Raw genomic sequence first — 26,723 nt, forward strand, 5'->3', positions numbered from 1 at the left:
TGTTTGTCTCAGTGTCTGTGAAGAGAGAGGTTGAGCAGGGACAGTTAGTGTTGGCACACACAGACCCTGCTTCACTCTCCTGTTGGCAGCCTTCACTCCCAGCAAAGCTGCGGCCACAAACTCTTCTTTCCCTTGCCTACAGCCAGGCATCTGTGAGTCTCCTGGCTGAGACGGTCAGTGTCTGCTTCTGTGAAATCCTTTGGCTGCTGTTCTGGAACCCACCAGGCGGAATTCTTCACGCCTGCTGCTGTGGAGATCTGGGCATGCGTTTGTCTACGTACTATACAATGAGCTTTACTTTAGGGTTAGGATGTCTCTTGAGCTAATGCCTCGGAACATAAACTTGATACATTTGTTGTGTCAGGTTCTGTGCCAGAAAGTTTCAGAGCCGGTCGGTCCGCGTTGTGAGAGCTGCTTCAGGGCTGCTGCCTAGAGGAACCCGGAAATAAGCGCCACCCTTGGACTCCAGGAGATAGCACTAGTCTTCCTTTACTCTCCTTCAGCACTGCACCTTCAGTGAGCACCATGTGAAGGCCAGCTAGATGGCCCAGAGCTGCCACCAAACCTGACTATACCTGAGTTCCACCCTGGAGCCCACACTTCTTTTATGTTGGTGGAAGGAGAACCAATTTCTGCAAGTTGTTCTCTGACCTCCACATGTGCCATGACACCCCCAAATGAAGGAAATGTTAAAAAAAAAAAAAAAAAGTTAAGGCACCTTTGACTTGAATTTTCAAATAGATTACTGAAGTACTTTACGGCAAGCCCTCTCATAAAGAAGCGTTCCCTTTTACTTCCGTTTACTTGCTTGCTTGGTTGGTTTCTGTGTGCATGTGTGGCTGCATGGGTGTACACATGCACGGGTGGGAGAACAGCTTGCAGGGTTGGTTTTCTCCTGCCACTGTGTGCATCTCAGAGACCCAACTGAGTGTTCTCGTTGGCCCTTGTGTTTTAAGAGACTCTGGTGGGAGGGCCAGCTTTCTGAGAGACCCCTCAGCTTTTACATCCAGTGGATAACCTGTCTGTCTGTCTGTCAGGATGCTGTCAGGCCTGCAGTGTCATTATGAGGTGAGGCAGAGTGCTTCACTCCATGTCTGAGGATTGTGGTAACTGTGCAGGGTTACTTTATTCTGACTTCAGGGTTCTGCATAAGTGCATAAGATGGTGCTGGGAGGCCATGATGCTGAGCTGAGACTCAGAATCCTCGGGGAACAGAGTTATAGGACTCCCCTTCCCCAGGTCCAGTTAGGAGCCTCTCTGAGCATGCAGTCCTGAGGGGACACAGGCCAGTGGCTCTGAAGGCAGCTGCCCCTCCTTCTCCCTGAGGATCTGCTCAGCACTAGATAGGCCACCAAAGGCCCAGAGAAGCCAGTGTTTTGGGATTGATTGTGTGAAACTTGAGCTTCAGGTCAGAGAGGCTCCTCGGCTAAGCTCTCTGAGAGAAGCTCCAGTTGACGGCTCCATCCGAGACCCTGCCGTCTTTCTTGTGTGCAGAACATCTTGTGTTTATCATTAAAATTTCATCTGGCGGTTACGATGCTTGTTTTCTGGGTCAGCTCTTGAATCCCTTTTCATTTGAGACAGTGGTGTTTGTGGCTACCTCATTCCCAATCAATGTTGTATTCTCCAGGCTTTCTGCACTTGAGCATCTCTGAGGAGCCTCTTAAAGAGACAGCACCGCCTCTTGCTCTCGCTTGTGGCAGTTTCCTTATTCTTCTTGTTTCTCTTTGTTTGACAGGAGTGAGAACCTGACGAAAGGCTAGGTTCCATCTTATCTCCAGTCTGTGAGTAAGCTCTGTGCTCGGGATTGCGTGTGTCTCCCCACCTAGCATTCTCTGTGCACTGCTCTTGCTTTGGCTCAGGCTGCATTGGCCCAGGCTGACATTTTATGGATGGACCAAGCCCTGGTTCTTCCTGACTCCTTTTCACATAAAACGAGAGGGGCTAAAGCTGAGCACCTGTCGTGGACACAGCAGCCCATTCAGCTGAGCTCCATGTGCAGATGTGTCCGCAGCACTTTCCTTCCACCTTCCTTGCTGAGCCATAGACTGGTGTGCAGCCTGTGGCTGGCTCTTACCTCACATGCACCTGTGTCTGCCTGCACTGTCCATTGTGTCACCTGGTCACGTCTGTTTGGAAATGAGGTATAGAGTAAACGTACTGTGACATTCACTCTTTCAAAGTATCAAATCCAGTAGATTTTAGTAATTTGCAAGACTGCGACTGATACTAATTCCACATCGTTGTCAGCACTCTACAGAGAAACCCAGTCCCCATTCTTTTGTTTTGTTTTGTTTTTAAGACAGGTTTCTCTGTGTAGCCTTGGCTGTCCTGGCACTCTGTTGGTAGACAGAGCTGGCCTCAAACTCAAGAGAGCCCCCTGCCTATGCCTCCCGAGTGCTGGAACTAAAGGCCTGTGCTGCCACGCCCAAGATTCCCAGTCCCATTCTTGATGGGCCAGGTCAGCCCTGCCTCCCTCCACAAGTTCCCGAGCACTCTGGAGTGAGCCCTGCCTCCCGTTCAGTGCAGTCTTCCCAGGCCACTCCTCATTCCTTTCTTAGATTTGCTTCAGACACTCTTTAGCCAGTGTCTAACTTCCCCTGTTTGCTAGGTGTTCTGAGAAGTGTTTGGAGGATGGCAACATAGGATGTACATGTACAGATAAAAGGCTCATAGTCCCTTAGGAACACTGTGTAGGCCTGCTGCTGACTGGACTGTTCTGCAACACACAGTGTGTCAGCGTTGTAATCATTTCATGTGGATAGGTCTGCAGATTTTTCTGTTTCTGCTTTGGCGCCGCATAGTCCTGGAAGTTAGACAGCAGAGGCTGCTGTGGAGCCCTCATTCTCCCTATAAATGTGTGTCTGATTAGAGTTTGCCGCCATTGCATGTTCATGGTTTGCTAGCTGGGCTTAGAGGAATTTTGTGTCTTCCAGACTCAGAAACAGCCCTCAGTGCTTACAGTGTTACTCTGTGATCTCAAGCCCCCATGCCACGCCACAAGCTTGCTCCTGCACACAGCTCCCTACTTCTTGATAGTGCCAGAAGCACCGCTGTCCTCAGGGCATCTGGTAACCAGTGCCTTTGAGCCTCCTGGAGGTTTGATCCTGTTAACTGCAGCCTCCTTGAGCTGGCAGGGATCGCATGTTAGGCATCTTGGGCTCCGCAGAACCTGCCTGAGTGGCACCCAGGAGACACGGAGGACGGGTCTCAGAGTCCCAAATGGAGTCTCTCTAAGCCACCCAGCCCCACTACATTCTCTCTCAGGCCTTTGCTCCTGACTGACTGAGTCTCCATAGGTCACAACCATGAAACCAGCATCCTAGAAAATGTGAGCGCCGGCAGAGGCATGTGCCACTGGGACTAGCGTTTCAGACCACTCTGTTCCAGCTAAAATTTCCCATTTCTTAGGGAAAAAATGTGTTTAAGGTTACTCCCAAATATAGTCCCTTTCTGTCCTACCCAGCTCAGTGTTCACCTGTATTCTCCATGCTCTGATCCTTCTGGTACTGGCTAGGAGGCCCCAGTCTGCCTTCTCTGTCACATTTGCACCTGCAAGCTGGGTGGCATCGCGACAGGAAATATCTGGTTTGCCTTTTCTTTTTAATTTTGATTTAAAAAAAAAAAACTTTATTTGTATATGAGTGTTTTATCTGCCAAAGAGAGCATCAGATCACATTATGGATGGTTGTGAGCCACCATGTGGTGGCTGGGAATTGAACTCAGGACCTCTGGAAGAGGAGGTGGCACTTCTTAACCACTGAGCCATCACTCCAGCCCCCATTAATTTTGATTTTTATAGGTGACAAGTCTTACAGTTTTAGGATGTTCTTACAATTATATGTTGGAATTGGCGGTGTAGCTCAGGATAAGTATGTCTGCCTAGAAAACATGATGTCTTAGGTCCAGTCTCTAGCACAAAGACAAAGAAGGACAGTAGCATTCTGTGCATGTTGTTGAGGGGAATTAATAGGAGCGAAGAGCTGTGACAGCTTCTCTGTTCCGTGGGGCTTGGGCTTTGCTCCTCCCCAGTGGCCCCTTGGAAGTTAAAACCTGCAAACAGATGACATCATGGGCTCATAAAGGTCACAGCACCAGACCAAGATGTGGGGCCAAGTAGAGTTTGCTGTAAGTACTGCAGGAGGACCACCTGGTGAGGAGCCTCCCAGGTAGAGCCTGGGAGTCCGGGGAGCCAAGCCTAGGCTCCTTTGAGACTCTGTGCCAACTCTGCCACCATTAAGCTATTAGCTCACCAAAAGCTTTTATCCATGCCCGGGAGTGTGTGGTGGTGCTCAGTTAGCTCCCCCTCACTCGGTATCCCATGTCTGAAGCGGCTCGTTTCCATCAGTTAGCTGGCTTTCTAGTCACACTAGAGGACTGTGTCTCCCAGATGTTTAAAAGATTCAGCCCCTTTATATGCTGAGGGATGCTTCAGTCCACCCAGGTGCTTTCCCTCGGTTTCCATGGTCACCATGTATTGTTCCTGCCTTTACTGGAGGAAGCCACGGCTGTGTACCCATGTTTCTACTCTGCAGATGGGATTGGAGGGAAAACTATCAGTCAGTGCTGCAAAAGTTAATTCTCCTTTTACCTAAAAGTGCTTGGCTGTCCTGTTCCATCTCATCCTTTAAATCAGTGGTTCTCAACCCTCCTAATGCTGCAACCCCCTAATACAGTTCCCCATGTTGTGATGACGCCCAACCATAACATTATTTCGTTGCTACTTCATAACTATAAGTTTGCTGCTGTTATAATATAAATATCTGATATGCAGGATATCTAATATATGACACTCAATGGGGTCATGACCCAAGGTTGAGAACCATTTCCTTTGAGTCAAGATCACTGGGGCAGATGCCTAAGAAACACTGCAACTTTCTGGCAGCAGGTGAGCTCTGCTGTGTCTCGGCTACAGGCCTGGTGCAGGGTTAATTTCTCCTCTATCCACGGGATCTGGGGTCTGAATGTTTGCTCTTGGACCTGGAGCTTCTTTAGGTTCATAAACTTTGAGGCGTCACTTATCTCAGGCGGTGGTCATTCACAGGGAAAGACACAGGGAATGCATGCACACTTAAGCACACTTATCTGAGGTGAGTTAACTTACTGACAAGCATCTTTCCTCCACTGTCTCAAGGAGTAAAAGTCTACCTTTGCTCTGACTGTGTGCCAATATTGAGAGAGGCTGGGCTGTGAAGCAGTGTGTATTTGCCCTGGATTTTAAAATCTTTTCTGCTGAGGAACTAAAGTTGTCAGGCATGTCGATGCTCTGCTGGCTTTTGAGAAGGCTCCTGGGACAGCAGGGTTTTGAGAGTACAGATTGGTGATGAGGTTCTGTTCTGTCCTTGTTACCTATACTTACACTTAGCACGGACATGCTTTCCAGCTTTCTCCTTTTCAAAGAAACCTTCTCCTGGCAGGTCTCCTTTCAGCCTCGCCTCGTATGGATTTTGTGCTGCCGCTTATGGCTCTGGACTGTTTCCCATAAGGAGCTCCGTCACGACCCACTAGGGACCGCTTTTTAAAAATACTTAGAAATTTATTTATTTTCTGCCGTGAGGCATGCGTGCTCTTCTAGTAAGTAAGTCTGAGGTAAGCTGCTGATGCGCAGCTAGAGGAGAGCTTTGCATTTATTACATCTTTAATGAAGGCGCTCCAGAATGTCCTTAATAAATACTGATGAACTCATGGCTGCATTTATCCATCTCTGCTTCTCCGGGGAATTATGGGAAGGGCCACAGCTCCAATAACTCTGCCTAATCATCATCGACTCTGACTCTATTGATTGTCATTAACCAAGATGTATGGAAAGCAGTTCTAAGTGTGCAGTGCATGCACCACGCAAGGGCCATTAAGATGTTCATTATTTTTCAATTGCTACATCTTACGCTCCTCTCGATGTTTGCTCTAGTGCATTTCCACAGAGTGGCTGCACTGTGGGGCCGAGTTCATTTTGTTAATTGTGCAATACAGCAGTCATGTTCTGTAGAAAACGGTAAATACTCTAGATTTTATTGATCACCACAGAAAGCACAGAGCAGAAGAGTTCTGAAGACCTCCCAGTGCTGAGGGTGTAAATCTCCTCTGGTATGTGGGCGCCACACCTAGGCAGCCTTCAGCCACTCCCCTCCAGGCTGGAGCCAGTAGATCCCTCATCAAGGTCACAGCCAGCAAGAGTAGACTGCTCACAGGACTGTGCATAGGAGCAGATCCTATGCCAACAAAGGTTGCAGCTGCCAGTGGCTATGGGGCAGCATGGCACTGGCCATGACGTCGTGGGAAGCACCCCAGACAGGCCCAGTACCAGGACAGCTTCCTCCTGGGGAGCTGCCCTCCAGCTGGCCCCAAGGATTGTCAGTACTAGGTCGGGGGTGCTCGCTTCGGGGAAGGGTGTCCCTCTGCACTCCAGGCAACACTGGTCATAGTAATCTACTGCAGCATTTGTCTTCCTGGCTGAGCATTTGTCTTCCTGGCTGGAGGGGCCACAGCAGTTGAGTCCTTGGCACAGGGGTCCAAGCGTTCAGAACAGAGTTGAGACTTCAGTTGGGAGAGCAGCAGCAGCAGGGTCCTGTGAAGGAAGAACTTTCAGTGATCTTTGTGCTCACCCAGGGTATGATATTGAGTGTGGAAGGTGGTCTTGGGTCAGCCCAGCCCCGTGCTCCAGTTCCCACTTCTGGGGCTTTGGTTGCTGCTATCTGACTTCCCATAAAATAGGGTGGTGGGACTGATGGAGAGAATCTGGGGGGCGGGTGCTGTGTCCTACCCAGATAGATGAGCACACGAGGCAAACCACAAATTTCTTATGTTTCACTTAAAACGGGCCAGGTTCTTGGGAGCAATGTCTGTTGAAAGTTGTATTTCAGGGTGTGGAGTAACTTGTTGGTAGCAGACTGAGGGAGACCTGGAGCCCAGCTGACCTTGGATAAGCCACTTAGCTCTGTGCCTCAGCATTCTCCCCTTAAGCCCTCCTCCACCTGTCCAGATTGCTCAGAAGAACCTCGAACACATTTGGTTTTAGTGGCACTGGGGAGTAAATCCACCTTCCTCGCAGGGTGCCACACAGGAGGGGACCAGTTCCTCCACCCCCCTTTTCTTGTGGCCTCTGCTTCGAATCGGCTGTTCTTCATTGGTAATCATTTTAAATTGGCAGTTGCCCTTGTTGTACCAAGTAGCCTGGCTTAGGAGCTAGTACCACTCTTTGAACAGAAAGTCTGCCATCTCTGACCTCCATATTTAGAGGTAAGTGCCACCTTGCCAGGCCTAGCATAATTGGGAAAGCACGCGGTTCTTCCGTGTCCCTGGCCCGTGTGCAGCTGGGTACATCCTGACTCTGCGAAGAGGCCACCTCACTTCCTCTGTGCTTCTGCATCAGCTAACATAGCTGTAGTTGTGCTATGCACACTAGTTACAGCCATCAGCGCTGAGGTCCGGAGGCTTCCTGACTGTGTGGCCATCATAGTGGTGTCTTAATTGGTTGAGTGTAATTGTCATTAGACAGCAGTGGAGCCATCTGGAACCTTTCCCACCTCCATCCCCACATCTTCCTTTGCCCCTCTTGGCCAGTGTGAGTAAGCACACTTAGACCACACTTAGGAGTTTGTGCAGGTTCCTCTGCCCTAAGCAGTCCACTGGTGAAAATGCCTGTCTGCAGCATGGCTCAGCAGCCTCACATCCTCTGCTATGGTGTTCTCTCCCTTAGCTGTCAGAGCGTGCACATGGGTCCTGCAGCTCCTGCTCAAATGTGAAATCTGCCTCCAGTCAGGGCGAATGTGCTTGAGTCTCACGCTTCTTTGGCTTTGAAGAACAGAGTTAATTCAAGTGGCTGTCTGCAGAATTCCATGTTTATGCAAATAACTGGGTTTGCCTGATGTCTCCTAGAGCTACAGTTTAGTCTTTTTGGAAGGAGATGCAGAACTCTGAGGAGGATTGTCTGTGTTCTGGGTGCTTCACTCCCCATTAGTGCTGGGGCTGCTGCCTTTGAGCAAGGAGAGTCATTACCGCCTTTTAGGGCACAGCCAGTGACCTGCTCTTTGCAGGTACCACTTCTCTGTAGCATAAGCTGTGTGTGAGGTGCAGAGAGCAGCCAGGTGAGGAGCCAGTGCCTGCACAGATGGCCAGTGGAGATAGCACACAGCAGCTGAGTGAGCAGGGGAGCCTGACTGCAGGCCTATGGGGCAAGGAGTCTGGGGCAGTCTCTGGAATGAGGGGGTGTGGTAAGTGTGGGAGGAGCCTGTTTTTGTCCTGTGGGTGACAGCACTGACAAAAGAAAGGCATCCCTGCAGAAGCTAGGGAGCCTATGGACCACAGCCTGGGGAGTGCCTGTGATGACTCAGCTGTGTCTTGTGGTGTTCTTTGCCCTTCTCCTGCCCACTCCTCAAACGAGGACATAGCAGTAGTTGTCTCACACAGCTCGCCTCTGTTCTTCAAAGGTGAAACATGTTTTCCTTGTGATATTTGTTCCTGTTTGCCTCAGAACTCTCTGGAGAGGCCAGTGAGCTGGAGCCCTGGTCCCCCAGAGCACGCCTTCCACAGCCTGCTCCTCCCACTGTAGCCCCAATGGGGCATCATGGAACACAGCATGAAACAGTCCAGCCAGGACTGCCTGGAGAAAGAACATATCATGGTTATGTTTTCTTATCATGTACCTTTCTCTTCATATTGCTTTTGTGGGTCATAGTTCCCATCATGTGGACTCATAGTCTGGATCCCCACGCTGGCCTCCCTGTGGTCTCTGTAGCTGAAACGAATGGTTATGTTCCCATGAAGAGCCCCAGTTGGGCTGAGGGTGCTGAGCTGGTGCCTTGGTGCAGCTGTAGGAGGGGCACTTTCTATATGGGGTCCCTCATTAATGTGGTCATCTAGACCACTTCCCGAAGAGCCTGGAGCCTGGGGTGGTGACTGCTCAGGGTCACATCAGTGTGCAGCTTTGGTTATGCATCGTCATTGATAAGGAGTGATCCTCAGAATGACAGCAGTCCAGTGAGGGGAAGCCTCCCTATTTTGTGCCCCTCCTGACAGAATGGTGTCTGGACTCTGTCCTACAGGTGACCTGTGGGCTACATAACGTACACAGTTACTGTGGATTAGTGAGGAGGGCATGCTTCAGCATGCTATAAAGAAAACGACTCTTGAGGCAGGCAGGACACTCACAGTTGTCTCATTAAGAAATCTCTCCAGGCACCTTTAATCCCAGCACTCAGGAGGCAAAGGCAGGTGGATCTCTGAGTTCAAGGCCAGCCTGGCCTACAAAGCAAGTCCAGGACAGCAAGGCTACACAGAGAAACCCTGTCTTGAAAAACCAAAACAAACAGACAAACAAAGAGATCTTCCCTTGGGTGGATGAGATGGCTGAGGAGATAAAAGCACTTGTCTTGAAAGCCTAGAGTCCTGTCCTGAGTCTGTCCCTGGAACCTACATAAAAGTGGAAAGAGAACCAACTCCACATTGTTATCTGGCTTTCATACATGTACTGTGGTACGCGTGTGCCCCTCCTCCAGCATGCATGCACACACACAGAATACATAAACATGGGCACCTCGCCTGAGATGGCATTCTGTAGCCACCTCAGACAAGATCATGTCCCAGCTTTCTGAGGTAAACTAGACGTTTGCCTCTGCTGTGAGATCCTGAGGGAGTGCGGTTAGGGCCTTGGGAAGACGGTTCCTTGGACTCCCTGTCTCCCTGTACTCCTCAAGAGCCCACAGCTGCTCCTCAACCCCTGCCTCCCTGCCTAAGGGATTCAGGGGGAGAAATGTGGACTGTGCACAACTATCATCCTGAGGACCTCACGATTTAGGGGTCACCCAGGAAGTGGCCAGAGCTGCCTTCAGACAGCCAGAACTAGGGCCCTTGCTTTTTTGGTGGGAGGACAGGTGCTCTTCATAGGAAGGCAGCAGTGCCTGACTCTGCAGGGAGTCTTTTGAGCAGATCTGATGTCCTTGGAGTGCCCTAGTCAGCTGTGTTCCTGGAGGAGGTGTGAGGAGCTTGAGTCTGCAGGGCTGTTGGCTCTCAGTGTCCCAGCTGCAGCTGTGCCTCTACACGCATGTTTGATGGAATACCAGCACTCATCCATGTTTCTGCTTGTGATTCTTGCAGTGGGAGGGACGTAGGTAGTGGCTTGGTTATGAGAGTAGGAATCTATCTGTCTATTTATTTTTTGAGACAGGATCTCACTATGTAGCTATGGCTGTCCTGGAACTCACTGTGTAGACCAGGCTGGGCTGAACTCACAAAGATCCGCCTGCCTCTGCCTTCTGAGTGCTGGGATTCAAGGCGTGCACCATTGTGTTGTAGCAGTGTGGGCTGTGTTCACAGCCTTTTGTGGTCCAGTTGACACCTTCCCCATTAGTCACTCATTGAAACCACCAAAGGAGCAGCACCTCCCAACCAGCCCAAACCCTGCTGTGTATAGCTTCCAGATTTCTCTTGGAACCAAGAATGTTCTTCTCTTCCAGATACACATCAGGGGATGTGAGGGTGTGGGACACCCGCACCTGGGACTATGTGGCCCCCTTCCTGGAATCTGAGTCTGAGGAAGAGGAGCCTGGAATGCAGCCATATGTCTCCTTTGTGAGGATCAATAGCTCGGTGGCAGTGGCAGCTTACGAGGATGGTGAGTACCTCAGTCCTCCCTCCTCCCGGTCGTCCAAGACAAAGCCTCACCCACTACAGTAGCTGCAGCCTTCCTGCCTCCTCCATGCACACACACTGCATGCTCCCTGTCTCCTCCAAGTGTGCACACACATTCACAAGCCTGCCCCCCCACCTCCTATACACAGGGCATATACACATTCGCACACACCCCTGCCTCTTCACATGCATGTCCATGTGCTCCCTCCTGCTTTTATGTGGAGCTAGCTAATAACTCTGGTGCATTAGAGGCATTGGAACATGGCACCCTTTAAAACTGGTGTTTAATTCATCCTGGAACCATTGAGCTGGACGTCAGTGCCAGGCATGATGAAGCTGGCCAGACTATCTTAAGCAAATGGTGTATTTAGTTTAAAATATTAAATATACTTGGCCTACTTTTCCTGTACCCTCTGCTTAGTCTAAAAAGAATAGAGACAAGGATAGAGAGGTGACCTGACATGTATAGGCAGAAAACTGGAAGTCAGCGCCTGCCTTCCCTTGCCACTCATACCACACACTGTCCTTCATGTATTGTCCCTGTCCTGGGCAGAACCCTAGTGCATGTGAATAACTGTGGATTTATAGAACTGTTGCAGAAATGGTGGACCATGTCACATTACTAGCTGATAGAAGTGATGACGTCACTGGCGTGGTAGCCTGCCTGTTTACTGCTCATGGTCCCAATGTCTGACACAGCCATTGTGTTGGGAAATTTGCAGCTCAAAAGCTTTGCCCCAGCTAGCCTGGATGTTGCCCCCGTGCATTTCAGGACTGAGTATTCACACCAGATCGGCAGGCAGTGGGGTGTCATTTGGCACGAGGTGGGGGTGGGTGGGGGGGGGGGGGGGGAACAGAGCTACAAGAGCTGCTAGGGAGTTTTATAACCAGTCAATACTTAACAGTGAAAATTCAGAGCTATAAAAAGTAAAGGTAGGAATTTTAACAATTGAGCAGAACTTTATTGTTCTGCTTTAATGCTAGTAGATACCACAGATGGTTATTAGCTAAGTTGAGACTAGCGATGTGGCTCAGCATGTACTTGCCCGCCATGCATGAGGCCCTGGGTTCAAACTAGCACCCTCAAAACAGCGGCGGCGGCAGCATGGCACTTGTGCAGCCTTGTTAGGCTTTTCCATGTATGGTTGGTGATCCTGGGTATGAAGCATAGCCTCAGCCTGAGCATGCTTCCTGCTTAGTCTGCAGCTTTAGGATACTCTGTCCTGCACATTTGATTGATGCAGAGACTTTTCCATCCGTGGGGAAACTGAAGGCTAGAGAGTGAAGTTGTCGAAACCATAGCTAGTGTTGTCTCCCAGCTCCACTGTTGCTGGAGTGGTGTTACTGACAGCAAGCACGCAGACTTGTAACGTGAGCACTGGGCTCATATCTGATAAGCTTGAGAGGAAAATAAAGTACTGCAAGTTAGGTGTGCAGACACACAGACTCATGAAGACACACATGCACCAAGACTGCACACAAATGTGCATTCATGTAGATAGGAGCAGCCTGTGCTTGGTCTGCTCAGGGCACTGTTGGTCTGGTTGTCAGAGCTTAAACACCCTGTGCTTTAGGGTCTCAGGTTATGTTGATGGGCAGTCACTTTGCTGTGAGGTCCAGGATTTGCCTCGGAGCTTTGGCTTTGTTTGCTTAGGTGTGAAGGCCCTTCCTCCTCCAGGAGCTCTCCTCTCAAGTTAGCAGGCACTACTAGTCGGATCAGGTTGTCGGGGGATTTCTGCGGCACCTTCTGGTCCTTCTCCCAATCCCAGGTGGCCTTGTCCTCAGTCCTCAGACAGATTGACATAGTTCCAAAGAGCTGACTCAGGGCTCACAGGTCTAGATAGCAAGTGCACACTCTCCTTGTCCTCTTCCAAGAGTAGTGGTTGGTGCTTCTTGGGCAAAAGCGCTGTAGCAAAGGACCGTGTGCGGCTGCTGCATTGTGCTTTGTGGAGTTAATGAACTCCGGCCCTGCCCTTGTGCCTAAGTGAAGTCCCGAGACCCCTTGTTGAAGCTGCCAAGCTCTCCACAGCAGGAGCCTACCTGCAGGAGGACTCTGGGAGAAAGCTAGCCTTTCAGCCGCCTTTCCAGAGCTGTGCCCTGAGGAACCCAGCGCTCGCACCTGGGGGCTGGGATTTGGCAAGGCAATCCACAGTTGTGAGTTTTTGAATTCCAATCCACTGGCCTCATATTTCTTGTGCCTTGTTTCCAATTGTCAGCACTGGCTACCCTCCAGTTTGATTTTACCACTAATTGTGCTGCGCGTTACCGTCCCGAAATGAATCAAATCAAAATGCTTTTCCTGGAGCATTAGCTAAAGCAAGCGAAGGTTCTGAGTAATGAGCAGCTGCTCGTGCAGGGACAGCAGGGACCTTGCCAGGACTCCATCTGCTCCATGCCTGCCTGCCTGCCTCTGGCCTCAAGCCACGACATTAGGGGATGGCAGTGTTCTGGGACCACCATTCCCCACTTGAGTTTCTCTTCAAAGCTCAGTCTTCGGTGAGAAATGAGATGAGACGCTTGTTCTATGAGGGAAAATTGTTGGTCTGTCTATCTGAGGTGGAAAGAAGAGGCAAAACCTGGGGTGCCAGCACTCAGCCTTGACGGGTCAGTGCATCTCTCTCTCTGGTACCGTCAGGCAGGGTGAGGTGGCTTATCTCCTCCTGCAGCACCTCCTGCGGTTGTCACGAACGCACACAGGCCTCCTTGTCTGGCTGGAGCCTGCTGAACCATTTCTCATTTACCAGTGGATCAGGTGGGTGGGAGCAGGTCTGCAAGCTCCATAGCTATAAAAGGTGGGCTGCATTTGACATAGGCAGCTCTGGAGACTGGGTGCTCCTAGGTTTATGTTTAAAAGCACAGAGTTTGATAGTTTCGTCAGTGTGTATTTGACTGTTGGTGGTGTCTGAATGCAGTGTGAGCCATGCTCCTTCCCTTTGGCCAGGAGTGAAGCTTTAGAAGTGGAGCAGTGACCCAAAGGTCTGTGTGAGCTGTGAGCTGCCTGCCACCTCTGGCTACGGGTTGTGGAGAACTGTTTCTACCCAGGGCCTTTGTCTTGACACCTTTTTCTTGACACTTTTCTTTTAAAGTCCGACTCATCAGCTCTTGCCTGCTATCCTGAGGCTCAGGAGCAAACAGCAGCACTTAAGCTCCTTTCCAACAGAGAGTGAAAACTGCCGGACACTGTCTTTTTAGAAGGCAGTCATACCATTTGCACAGCAGTGGGAATGTGAGCAGGGTTTTTTTTTTTTTATATATATATAATTTATTTTTATGTGCATTGGTGTTCTGCTTGCATGTCTGTGAGAGGGTGCCAGATCCTCTGGAACTGGAGTTACAGACAGTGGTGAGATGCCATGTAGGTGTGGGAATTGAACTCAGATCCTCTGGAAGAGCAGCCAGTGCTCTTAACCACTGAGCCATGTCTCCAGCCCGAATGCGAGCAGTTTTATCATATTCAGGGGAGAAGTATCAAACTTCTGCTGAGATGGCTCAGTCGGTAAAGGTGTTTGCTGCCACAGCTGATGGCCTGAGTTCTTCCCAGAACCATGTGGTTGAAAGAGAGAACCAAGTCCAAGCTGTCTTCTGACCTATATGCATGTACACCCCCTACACACACACACACACATACACACACACACACACACACAGAGTTTTAAAAAATTTAAGTGCAGAGTTGAAAGTGGTTTAGAAGTATTTGAGACATTGAACCATTGCACATTTTGTTAATTTTGCTTTTGAGACAGGGCATCTCTTTGGAGTCTTGGCTATCCTGAAGCTCACTGTGTAGATTAGGCTATCCTAAACCTCTCTGTGTAATCCAGGCTATTCAGGCTATCCTGAAGTTCACTGTGTAGTCCAGGATACCCTAAAACTCTGTATAGTCTGGGCTATCCTGAAGTTTGCTGTGTGGTCCATGATATCCTAAAACTCTTGTGTAGTCTGAGCTATCCTGAAGCTCGCTGTGTAGAGCAGCGGCCTTGGAGACATTGCACTTGAGTGTGACTGAGACCCAGCACATCCCAGGGTCTTTGATTTTGTTTAGACAAACTGCAGAGACTGTAATGTCGTTGAGCTGCTGAATCACACTGTTGCTTAGAAGGCTTTCCTGCCCCTTCGGGAGAAGAGCTGGGGACTGAGCCTGTTGCGTGTGCCTGGGGCAGGCTGCTCCTTCAGCTGAGGCCGCTCCCATGGCTCTCTGAGAAGACTCGTGTTGATGAGATGTGTCTTTTATTTTCTATTGCTGATAGTGACCTGTTCTTTGAAGGATGGTAAATTACAGTACGTTGCCCAAAGTCACTCCAAATATGCTCTGTCGCTCACTTTCAGTGAGCAGGTGACATTATTGCCAAACAGGACTTCACTGTCCCGCTGCAGTGATACTGGTCGCCCCACGTTTTGTGCCTCTCTCTAACTGACGTTGGACTGTAAGGGCCACCCCACCTGAGAGTGTTGGTGTGCACTCCTCTGGCGTCCTATGCTCACCCCACAGAGGGCAGCGCGCAGGACCTGCGGCTGTCTCCTTTCTAGGGTTTACCCGTGAGAGTGGTAGCAAAGCAGTTCAGCAGACCTAAAGAAGCTCGTCTGACTTCTTTCCTGCCTCTCGAGTTCTGAGAACTGCTGCCTTCAGCCTCTCACCAGCAGGCTCACTGGCCCCTCAGGGTAGCCACCTGCCCTCACAGAATGTTGTTGAGTACATCACTCAAGATAAATAGAAAATGTTTCTTGAAACAACTGCAAATAAGCAATCTGGGCTTTCCTGTTGCTCATGCTGCTGGCCTATCTCTGATGTTGGCTTTCTCAGTGAGGAGGGAGGGAGCTCAGTGTACCTTGTCTCCCTTCACGATGGACACTGTAAGCTGCAAGCGGAAACCAAGCCTCGCTATTTGGTCAGGCTTTTAAGAGAGCAGCAAAGGTGGAACTAGAACAGTGTGTGGCCATGGCTGCAAGGCTCAGCAGCCCAGCAGCAGTGGCCAGACTTGAACCCTGTTCTGGAGGCTACTGCTCCACCACCAGGAACCAGCTGCAGGAGAAATGGCTGACCTTGGAATTTGGGAGGGAAAGGGCAAAGTCAGGAGTATGTGAAGGCATCACATACAAAGAACACGGAAGGAAGCCTGAGGTGTTCCATTAGCCAGATCTGGCCAGTTTGAGTGTCAACATGAGTAAGGACGGTGGCAGATGATGGCCCGCTGAATAAACAGGGATCCACAAGCATTCTAGAACAAGAGTAGAGGATTAAAAAGGGAACGTGAGGAAATCCCTTAAGTTGGAACATCAGCTCATAAATATAGAAAGGATGGTAGGAGTAAAAAGTCACTGTTGGTAACTAATACAAAATCAGAAGAAAAAATAGTTGCTGCTAAAACTAGTGGATAAGAACGAGATGAGACCAGAATTTCCTTTAGTCTCAAAGAATAGCCTCAGGAAAGATTAATTAAAAGAGAGAAGAGCGATGTGCTGTGGGGCAGCTTGGCCAAGTCGTCTTAGTGAGGGGCCATGTTGAGTGTCATCACTGCTGGCCCAGACTTACATCTCCACCACGTGCATGAGCGCACAGCGAGACCAGCACACTGTAGCTCTGGCGTGCCAGAGCCTGGCCACAGAGTCAGGAGGCAGCAAAGGGCAAACCCAAATGGAGGGTCATCTCATGAAATGGCTGCCCGTGTCACAGGGCTATTAGCATTGTGGAAAGCTGGGACAGTCTCTCAAGGCCATACTAGACTAAAGGGCAGTTGGTGCTCTGCTGGTTGTATCGGTGCTTTTTCCTTCCTGTACTGGGGATGAGACCCAGGGTCTGTTGTGTGCTGAGCTGTGCACGTCCTGTCCTGCAGCCTTGTGGAGAGGACAGCCAAGTGAGCACTGATGGGTTAGGCAGTGGCCGGGGCATGCAGACAGTGCAGAGGGCTTTATGCAGCGCTGCTGGGACTTTGAAATTGTTTCAGAATAGCAAGTTAAAAAGAAAACTGTGGCCTCTGCACAAGATTTTACGTTTGGAATTGGAATCCATTTTTTTTTAAGTCTCTGTGTGTGCACACATGTGTCATACATGTATACCCTCACGTTTGTGTGGCAAGTACTTTATACACAGGGCTTCTGTTACAAGGAACTTAGAAATTGAATCACTCTGTTAAGTATGAGTTTCCAACACTGTCACTTCTTAGAGAAGAGCAAAGGTGCGGCCCAAACTTACACTAGTGTATGGGCAAGAGACAGCACAGGACAAGGCAAGGGACACTAGTATGTGAGGTGTGTGAGTTTAGGAGCCGGCGCTGAGAGCTGCAGAACCTGCCCAGGCCAGCGACACAGAGATGCTCTTGCTCTTTCAACAGCTTCTCTCTCCTCCCCTCCCCTACCCCCCTCTTTCTCTCATTTTTTCAAGACAGGGTTTCTTTGTGTAGCTTTGGCTGTCCTGGACTCACTTTGGTTGTTACCAAATAATAAATAAATAAATCTTTGCTAACACATAAAAGACATTTTTGTATTTGCTTAAGAGCATTTGTGAGAAAGCTGTACCCAGTCTGTCCCTAGTTGTGCACGGCAGTGCTGATGCAGACAGCCTCTGGGTGCTGCAAGATCATGAGAACTAGAAGCAGAAAGCTGTGAAGTGAAAACACCTGTACATAATGTGTGCATAAAATCCATTTAGTACACTTAGCTGTGTTCCTGGGTCTAACATGAGAACATAAAAATCACTTGTATTCAAGTTAACAGCAAATAATTAGAAACTGTTTTGTTTGTTTGTTTGTTTGTTTGTTTGTGTAACAGGCCTGGATTTCCTAGCCACTCTTTGTAGAGTAGGCTAGCCTCGAATTCACAGAGATCCGCCTGCCTCTACCTCCCGATTGCTAGGAGTAAAGGTGTGCGCCATCACACCCAGCTTAGAAACTGGTTTTGTATTAAAATATGAGGGGGAGGAAGAAGGTAGGAGAGATCTGGGAAGTACTGGGAAGGAGAAAATGTCACCAGAATACATGAAAACATTTTTTTTTTTTCAAGAAAAGTGTAAGGGAGTTAAGGATTAATTCAGCAAAATGGTAAGATTTCTGTGCTGGGAGCTTTGTGGAATACGCTGAGGGGACTAAAGAAAGCCTCACACAGAGAGCTACGGTGTCTACAGCCTGCTCACCTGACTGACAGGGATCTCAGGCAGAATCCAGGCAAACTGTGAAAAATGAACAAAAAAGTACCACACCACAGGGCCAAAAAAGAGCTACAACCTAAAGGATACACTTACCTCTAAGATTTACACTAAAAACCTTAGTGACCGAGACAGTGATGCTTGCACCAGAGTGGACCTGTGTCACACAAAGTCCACACAGAGACCACACTGGCGTTTGTCCACCCTTTCCCCTTGCCTCTGCTGCAGAGACGCTAAGCTGCTGCAGTGAGGCTCTTGCCTTTTCAGGGGATGGTGCTGAAGTATGCACTGTCCCCTACCTTCCCCTCACCCCCCAACAGCCCTCCACCTCATGTGGTAGTGCTGACAAGCTGCTCAGAGGGATGGCAGTGCTGCATGGAGACCTTCTCAAATGAGAAAAGAAACCAGGGGACTTCGTCAGGACTCAAAACTCTCATCTGTTAAAGATCCCACTAAGCAAAAACTCAGGCATGCTGTTTAGCGCTCTAGTTGGTGGTGTGAACCTGGGAGAGCAGGGCCTAAAGTCAAGGCTGACTAAAGTCTTGTGCAGTAGTGCACCAGAGTGAGCTGTCCAATCACCAGAGCGAGCCGCCATAGTGCTGGTATCATAGGCGTGCACCGCCATGCCTGGCGTTACATTCTTACCTGATTAGAAACTTTATATAAATTTATTTTAGAGCCCTCATGTCAAGGGGTGGAGAGGAGTAGAGGAGTGGCTTAGTGATTAAGAGCATTCATTAGTTGCTCTTCCAGAGGACACAGGTACAGTTCTCAGCACCTATGTGGTGGCTCACATCTACCTGTAACTCCAGTTCCAGGGAATCTGACAGTGCAGGCACCAAGCATATAAGTGCAGAGACACGCATACAAAACACCCATACAATTTTAAAGTCCTCTTAAGAAAAACTTAACACAAAAACTTGAAGTGAAGCCGGGTGTGTAATCTCAGGACTCAGGAGGCAGAGGCAGGCAGATCTCTGTGAGTTTAAGGCCAGTCTGGTCTACAAAGTGAGTCCAGGACAGCCAAGGCTACACAGAGAAACCTTGTCTCAAAAAGCAAACAAACAAACAAACAAATAAATAAAGTTGAAGTGGTATCATAAGCCCATCAGTGTCTTCTGCTTCAGTAGCTCTCAGCATATGTGTGTCACTGTTACACCTATAGTAACCTTACATTACAGGGTTCTGAGTTGTGTATAGCCATGCCGTGACCAAAAGCAAATCAAGGGAGGAAGGTGTTTAGTGGGCTTACACTTCAGGCACGGTCTGTTATGGAGGGAAGTCAGGACAGGGACTCAAGCAAGAATCTGGAGACAGGCCTGCTTGCTGTCCCACACAGCATCACCTCCAGCCAGGGAGCTCACAGCCAGACAAGTGCAGCAGGAGCCATGGACGGTACTGCTTGCTGGCTCACACACAGGCCATGCCCAGCTAGCTTTCTCAAATAGCCCAGGGAGTGGTGCCACCCACAGTGGCCTGGGCTCTTCTATATACATGGGAAAAAAGGCCGTTCCCCACCAACATAAATGCCCAAGGCCACTCTGGCCTGGCAGTCCTTCAATTGGGACTCCCTTATTTTAAATTTTTAAAGTTTTGTCTTCTGTGTGTGTTTTGCATGCATGCATGCATGCATGTATGTATGTATATATGTATGTATGTATGTATGTATGTATGTGTGCCACATCTGTGCTGGTGCCCAAGAAGATCAGAAGAGAGTTGGAGCCTCTGGGGTTGGAATTACAGACAGCTGTGAACTGCCCTGTAGGTTCTGGGAATTGAACCTGGGTTCTCTACAAGAGCAACAAACGCTCTTAACCACTGAGCCAACTGTTCAGCCCAGAGACTCCTTTCTCTGGTCACTTTAGGCTGTGCCAAGTTGACTGTTGAGCTAACTTGGACAATACATGTTTCCTGTTAGAAATAAACAGTCTTTTAAAGAAAGGAGAAAAAAGATGCAGCATTTACTGGAGGTGCCTGGCCTGGCCTGTGCTGGGTGGGTGGCTCTGTCTGTTCCAGGGAGCTTGTGGCAATGATAGTTTTTGACTGTCAGAGTTGAATGCACGTAAACTGTTCAATGACCCTTTTAAAATTTGAGTTTCTAATTTAATTAAAACCCACTATAAAATGATTACGATTGAAAATGTCTCATTACTAGTCAGATTATCATAAATGCGTAACAGGTTGTTGTTCAGATAGCATTACATGTGGAAAGCATTGCGGCATGAAAGTGTGCATGACAGCAAGCGTGAAGCCTGTGCTGCTTTGTCTTAGGTGGTGGTGAGAACCCCAGTCAGGGTCCCAGCCAGCATCTGAAGCTCTCCTGGATGCTCCCAACCCCTGAGCTGCCTCCTTGGGGGTCTCCCTAGTACAGCCTCCTCTGGCTTCTCAGTCCATCTCTTCTTCCTTGGGCTCAGCTCTAATTTTTACTGAGACACTGGGCAGTTAGCAGTGTGTTATTCTCCTCCTCAGCCCACTGTCTTATTCAGGTGTTGTCTCCTGATGGCTTTGGGCTTGAGAGCCAGGAATCCACCCTCCTGCCTCCCTCCCACCTCCCTCCTTGAGCCTCTACTACCCTGGCCCTCCTAGCTTCAGCCTCTGTTCTTCTCTCCCTAACCTTAGTCCTCAAGCCTGTTCTGAATCCCATCTAAAGTGCACCTTCCAGAGTATTTCCTGCTTATTGTTTTTCTTCAGGAGGCAATGGCATGCGGCCTTAGGGGAAGAGTCTCCTCATTCCACCCTTTTTCTCCTTCAAGACTTGCCTGATACAGCCCTCAGGACCCTTGCTTGCACTGATGTAAACTCCTGTTCTGGGGAGATGATTCTGTGGGTGAAGTGCTTGCTGGGTAGGGCTCCCACATGCTGTGACCCTACACCAGGGGACACAGGAGTCTAGCTAAAGCTGTGAGCTCCAGACTCAGTGAGAAACCTCTTCACACACGGGAGAGATGAGACAGAGAGACAGAGACAGTGTCCCAGAGAGCACACTTTGATCCTCTCAGGCTTGATGCATGTGTGCAACCTGAGGTGAGTGTGCTGTGTGCAGCTAATGAAGAGGTGCACACTTATGTTTACTGAGTGCTGGGGGTGCATTTTGAATTTCTGCTAAAATGTTTTTCCCTTGTTGTAGAATTCCCTCCATGTCCTTCTTAACTGATTGTAGAAAAGCATTTACTTCCATAGTGGGAATGGAGCGTGCCAGCTGTCTGTGTGAGAAGTCAGCCTCATTGTACATCTCTAAGCACAGCTAATTGATCCTGCCTGTTTAGCTGTCCTGGTGCTGGGACTGCACTTCAGGTGTTAACCGTGTAAGCTCAAGAGGCTGGAGCTCACAGAGGGCATGTCCCGAAGGAAAGCTTCAGAGACCATAGCGGACTAGGTGGTTGAAGGGTCCTGTGTGTGGCTGTCTAAACTGTAACCTCTTTTAGACCCCAGGTCCATGGATCAGATCAGAGGGGAGGGCCAGTGCCAGTGTGTGTTTCCAAAACCAGTTCAGTGGTTATTTACCTTTCAAGCAATTAACGTAATTACCATTGTGCTGAGAAGTAATTGGGGAAGTTCTGCTCTGAGCTCTGACGGCCCCACCGGGACAGTTTTAGTTGGGACTTATTTTTTTGATGGAAGCCTAATTGCAGTTTTGGCTTTGTGCACACAAACAGAAGCAGCTAATTGTTTAGGCAAATAGCAGATTAATTTAAATATGCATCCCTAATAAAACAAAAATGGTATCCATTATGGTCCTTGTTCCCATGCCGAGGAATATAAATATTGTGTGCAAGCACCATTAGGCGGAGTTCTTAAGGACTGTCATCGCTGTTGCACAGTGGTAGCACTTTCCAGATACGAGTAATCTTTACAAAAGCTAACATAAATCAGCCGAAACTCATTTAGATCCCATTTTGATCCCATTTCTACTATGTGCAGTTTCATTACCACACTCTGGCTGGCCTCCTCTGGGAGGTAGAGGGACGTGCTGCAGACTGGCATGGGTGCCCGTCCACAGCTGCTGAGCAGCCTTTATGTCTCCTCCAAAGCCTGGCCCTCGTCACTCATGTCACTGCTGATGACTTCCTGGTCTAGGCAAGAGCTGAGTGCCCTAGCCCTGCTGTTGCTCATCAAGGTGCAGGCACTGAGCAGGGAGCCAGGGCGCTGCCAGGTCCCGCCCCTGCCTACTTGGGGGTGGGGTGGGGGGCTTTGGCCTTCGTTCACTGTCTTCTCTCAGATGGGCTTTGAAAGACAATGTTTCTTTGTCTGCAGCCTTTCAAATTTCTGCTGAGTAAGCCAGTTTTGTTGTAGTCCAGCACTGCCCAGAGTTCAGCATCTTCTCGGCAGCTGTTCAGGTTAGCTCTGGGGAAGGGCGCCTGCTGCCTTTGTTATTCTGTGCGGCCTGGAGTCCAGCTCTTGAAGCCCTGGGCTGCTGCAGGAAATAGGGACAGACTCATAAGTTGCCAAGCAGCTGCTGGGGGTGGGGGCGGGGGCACTTTGCCTTTGCTTTTGTTTTGCTGTGCAATTTTCTTGTTTCACCGAAGCCTGAGATGCAGCTGAATGTGGCGGGCACCTTTTCAGTGCCTCCTCACTCTACAGTCTCTTCCAAATACATAGAGGGTGGGCAGGCTCAGAGGACTTGAGTTTGTGTTTTGGCATTGGCTCATCAGACCAGGGCTGGGGACCTGTTCATGGCCCCAGGCTCCCATTTTGTTGTATGCTTGGGGTAGAAGGCCTTGTGGGATGGAGCTGGCTCCGTTAGAGAAAGCTGCCTTGTGGGGCCTGGCAGGAGGAAACAATTGTAGAGATTAGCAGTGAGGTCTGTGGCATACACAAGTGGCCTTGGTCCCCAGTGTTGTCTGGGTTGCTAGTTCCAATCCCTTGTCAGCTGCTTTGGCCTGTGTGACACAGCCTGTGCCTGTCTGATCAGTTTCCCTTCTGTGAAGCTCCACTGGGGTCTCTTTCTTACAACTGAATATTTCTTCCCAAAGCAGGAGGTGCGCATTGGTCAGGCTCTGCTAATAGCACCCCTCCCTCTAGACCCACTGACTGGGGTGTGCAGAAACCTAGCACACAGCTTGCATCTTATATGTCACCCGATGCCGGAAGCCGAATCCGCCTTGTTGTTGGGGCAAGCGTGTGCTCATTTAAACAAATCTGCATCAGATTTTTAACTATTGTCCTTGGTTGAGAATTGGGTTGCTTTGGTTCTGACCATTGTTGCTGTGTCTCCCTTAATAAACAAGTGGTGAATGTGGACTAGCTCAGCTTAGTGCCGGGAAAGGTCATCTGCTCCCTGCCTGGGGCTGAGGGCGGGTGGGGGTGGGGGGTGGGAGCTGAACAAACCTTATGGCTTCCTTTCTGTCGCTGGGATAAAATTCTGACCAGAAGCAATTTAGGGGAGAGGAAACAGCTTATTTGGGTTACTCTTCCCAGTCCCCGTCCATCACTAAAGATAGGCAGGGCAGGAGCTGAGGCAGAAACCATGGAGGAGGATGCTTGCTAGTTCAGCGTACATAGCCCAGAACCGCCCGCCAGGGAATGGTGCTGCCTGCAGTGGGGCTTCCTATATCAATTAACAATCAAAACAGCCCCACCCCAACCCCATCATGCCTTCTCTGCAGTTCCTGAACTCACTCCTCAGGTGACTCTAGGCTGTATCAAGTTGACAGGTTGATCTTCATAGGCCTACCAGTGAGATGCTTTGTCCATGTCATCAGAATCCCGCTCTGTGCAATAGGAGCTTTCTGTTTTATATCATCCTAAGTGTGGATACCAGTAATTGACATGGTTCCTTAGTACAGCACAGGGCTCAGCGAGCACTTGCTCCGTGTGTGACTTTATTGGCTGCTTTTTCTTCTGGATGATAACCTCCTGCTGTAGCATGGAACATTCTTGTAATGGAGATGTTCACTCCTCAGGTCTCTGCAGTCCTCAGGTTGAAAAGTACAGTGATGGAGCTGTGTTCACTGATAAACTGTTCAGTGTGGTGTCTGTCTTAGTGATTCAGGCACTGCCAAGCAGGAGTGGGACTTGTAAAGGCTGAGCAGATGCTCTGTTTCAGCTGCCCAGCTGCTACCCTGTGTTTTGACCAAAGCTTCTGGGTTTCTGCTGCTGCAGAAGCTGATGTCGGTAAACGTCATGCCTACGTGGGAGACACAAGTGGCTCTCCTCCTTACTTCCAGCACTCTGAGAGATACTGGCTCACCCACTCTGCGAAAACAAGGGTGATGGCAGCAGTACAGAGGTCGGGAGGGGAATGGCCATGTGGCTCTGAAGTCCTTAGGCTCAGTGAAGATCTGTTGTCACTTGAAGCTAAGCCATGGTGAGCTAAGCATGGATCCTAAAGAAGCCGCTCAACAACTGCAGGGAGAATTTTGCCCACTAAGCCAGCAGAGCAGGGAAAATAGAATAAACACAGCATCAAGAACAAGGTCCAGAGAGCGGTGGAAGCGTACGTGAGCAGTGAGGCTAGGGGGTGGCTCAGTGGCTAAGACTGTTTGCTTCTCTTGCAGACTTTGATTCCCACACCCACACCTATAACTCCTGCTCAGGGTATCCAAGGCCTATGGCCTCGTGGGCACCTGAACTCATGTGGTACTCACATATGGAGATACACATAACTAAAAGTAAAATAGATCTCAAAATGTAAGTAGTCTTAACTTACGTTTTAAAAAAACAAGACCAAATAAATGATAGCTACAAGAAATTCACTGTATGTATTATGTATTTAGAGGGAAACTATTGCTTACTGTGGACTTGCTGTGATGCTGACACTGTCAGTCTGCTCCCTCAGCCTCCCAGTTGCTGCAGTTACAGATGTGTGTCACCAGGCCTGGCTCCGAGAACCCCACTTTAAAAATAAAAACACAAGGGCTGTCTCAGACACTGAGGGCTGGAAACAGAAGTGGCTCAGTGGTTAAGAGCATAGTCTGCTATTCCAGAGGTCCAAAGTTCAATTCCCAGCATCCACATGGTAGCTCACAACCGTCTATAATGGAATCTGATGCCCTCTTCTGGTCTGCAGGTCTACATGCACATAAAGCACTCATATACATAAAATAAATGAATGAATGAATAAATAAAAAATTTAAAACCTTAAATAATAAAAACACAAAGCAAACAGGTGTTTTAATAAGAATTAAACAAAGCCAGAGAGCTGGGCCAATGGACTTGAGAGCAGAGGCACTAACCAGGGACGGAGAGAGACAATTAACTCAAGAAACCCCAAGAACACCACGTGGCTCCAGAGCTGCTGCTTACTACACCAGTGCCATCAGCAAGGAGGGCCAGCCTGTTGTACACCTGCAAATGTAACTGGAGAAGAGGGGAATGCTACTGGTGACAGCAGGCTGGGTGCTCAGAGAAAGTGCCATTGTGGCAGAGGAGGCAGCCTGGAGCTCAGCTCTGTGCTTAGTGTTTACTGCATCCAACTCTGTTTGAGAAAAGGACACTAGCCAAATCAGCCCTTGCCTAATAGTGAGAGCCCTGTCCGTAGATACACTTCAGGTATACCCAGGGTGCACTGTGTTAAATAGCTTCTATTCCAGGCAGAACATAGGGGGACTTTGGTGGTGTGTCACTCCTCAGCAAGACCATCTCAGCACTGTCACTGAGAGAGCAGTCAGGAAGTGGTTATCCAGCTACTTAGGCTTCCGCTGTCCTGTCTGTGTGTCTCTGTTCTTCCCACGATGGGGAGCACACAGTGAGAAGATGCACGAGATGCTAAGCATTCAAGGGCTCTGCACAGCAGTTCTCACTGCGTAAAGCTTGGGAGAGGCCATTTCAAGATGAGGCCTCCTGGAGGGGAGGCGCTAGCTCCTAGTCAGTGCGTAGGCACCCAAGTTGTGCATTTTCTGTAGCACATCGCCTCCTTTTGAGGCAAAATAGAACTTTACCAAAATACATGCCAGGGAACCATGCCATGGAGCCTTTTGTGACCTGCCTGTCCTCCATTTGACCATAGTTCTTAGAAGCATGCATACAGTTAATGTGAAGGCTGTCCCTGTTGCTGTTCCAAGACATTACGCAGTGTTGCAGCACCTAAGCCTGTGTCTGTGTACAGATGGTATTGTAGAAGAAGAACCTGAGTTCCGGCACTTTGAGTTTGGAAATGAAGTGAAGAAGAAAGAGAGACAGCGGCTGAGAGGAAGCGGTGTCACTGCTTAGCAATAGGAGAGGCAGGACCAGGGCTGGCTTGATAAATGAGCCATAAAGGAAATCATGCACGTTGTTTGTGGAGGGTCTTCCGTAATCTGCCCAGTGGTCCTGTGCGGGCACTGCTGCCTTCAGAGGCTCATGGCACGGAGTGACACCTCCAAGTCCTTGCACCAGGAAGCAGTGGAGCATTCAAATAAAGAAGTGTACACATCATCCTCACGTAGTAAATTTGAAAAGGACCGCATGATTGTTCTGTGCCTGTGTGCTCTGGGTTTACCACTGCTCTCTGCATTGCTCCTTCCTAGGGATTCTTAACATTTGGGACCTAAGGACTGGCAAGTTCCCTATCCATCGCTTTGAGCATGATGCAAGAATACAGGCCCTTGCCCTCAGCCGGGAAAAGAACATTGTGGCCACGGCTTCTGCCTTTGACGTTGTGATGCTGCACCCTAACGAGGAGGGATACTGGCGCATAGCTGCAGAGTTTGAAGTTCAGAAACTGGTGAGCTCTTTGTATGCTTGTTAGTTTGTATTCTTAGAATCTCTGGGTCTGATATAAACAGAGAGTGATGCCTGGGGCCATCAAACTCCCAGCAGCCCACTGAGATGGGTGATACAATGTCCTTCCTTCCCCAAAAAGTCAAGAGCCCCTCAGACTGGTGAATTGACTTGCCCCCTGGTTCCCAAGCTAGGAAGTTGCGACACAGTCCAAGTACTGACAGAGGCTGCAGATTGATGGTAGGACCTTTGCTCAGTTGCACGAGGCCCCGGCTTCCTTTTTAAGATGTGTTTGGGTATGTGCTCAATAGGAAGTCAG

At 49.3% G+C, this 26,723-nt stretch overlaps 1 protein-coding gene across 1 annotated transcript in view; it reads left to right on the forward strand.

The window, feature by feature from the left end:
• The window catches only part of Fbxw8 (F-box and WD repeat domain containing 8), an 88,905-nt gene that overhangs the window by 29,686 nt on the left and 32,496 nt on the right, over window positions 1-26,723 (forward strand). The window contains exons 5-6 of the mRNA XM_051161623.1: window positions 10,452-10,609; window positions 26,212-26,408. Coding sequence (XP_051017580.1) covers window positions 10,452-10,609; window positions 26,212-26,408 — 355 coding nt within the window. The remainder of the gene's footprint in view (window positions 1-10,451; window positions 10,610-26,211; window positions 26,409-26,723) is intronic.

This window comes from Acomys russatus, chromosome 19 (assembly GCF_903995435.1).
Source record: "Acomys russatus chromosome 19, mAcoRus1.1, whole genome shotgun sequence".
Classification (NCBI taxonomy): domain Eukaryota; kingdom Metazoa; phylum Chordata; class Mammalia; order Rodentia; family Muridae; genus Acomys; species Acomys russatus.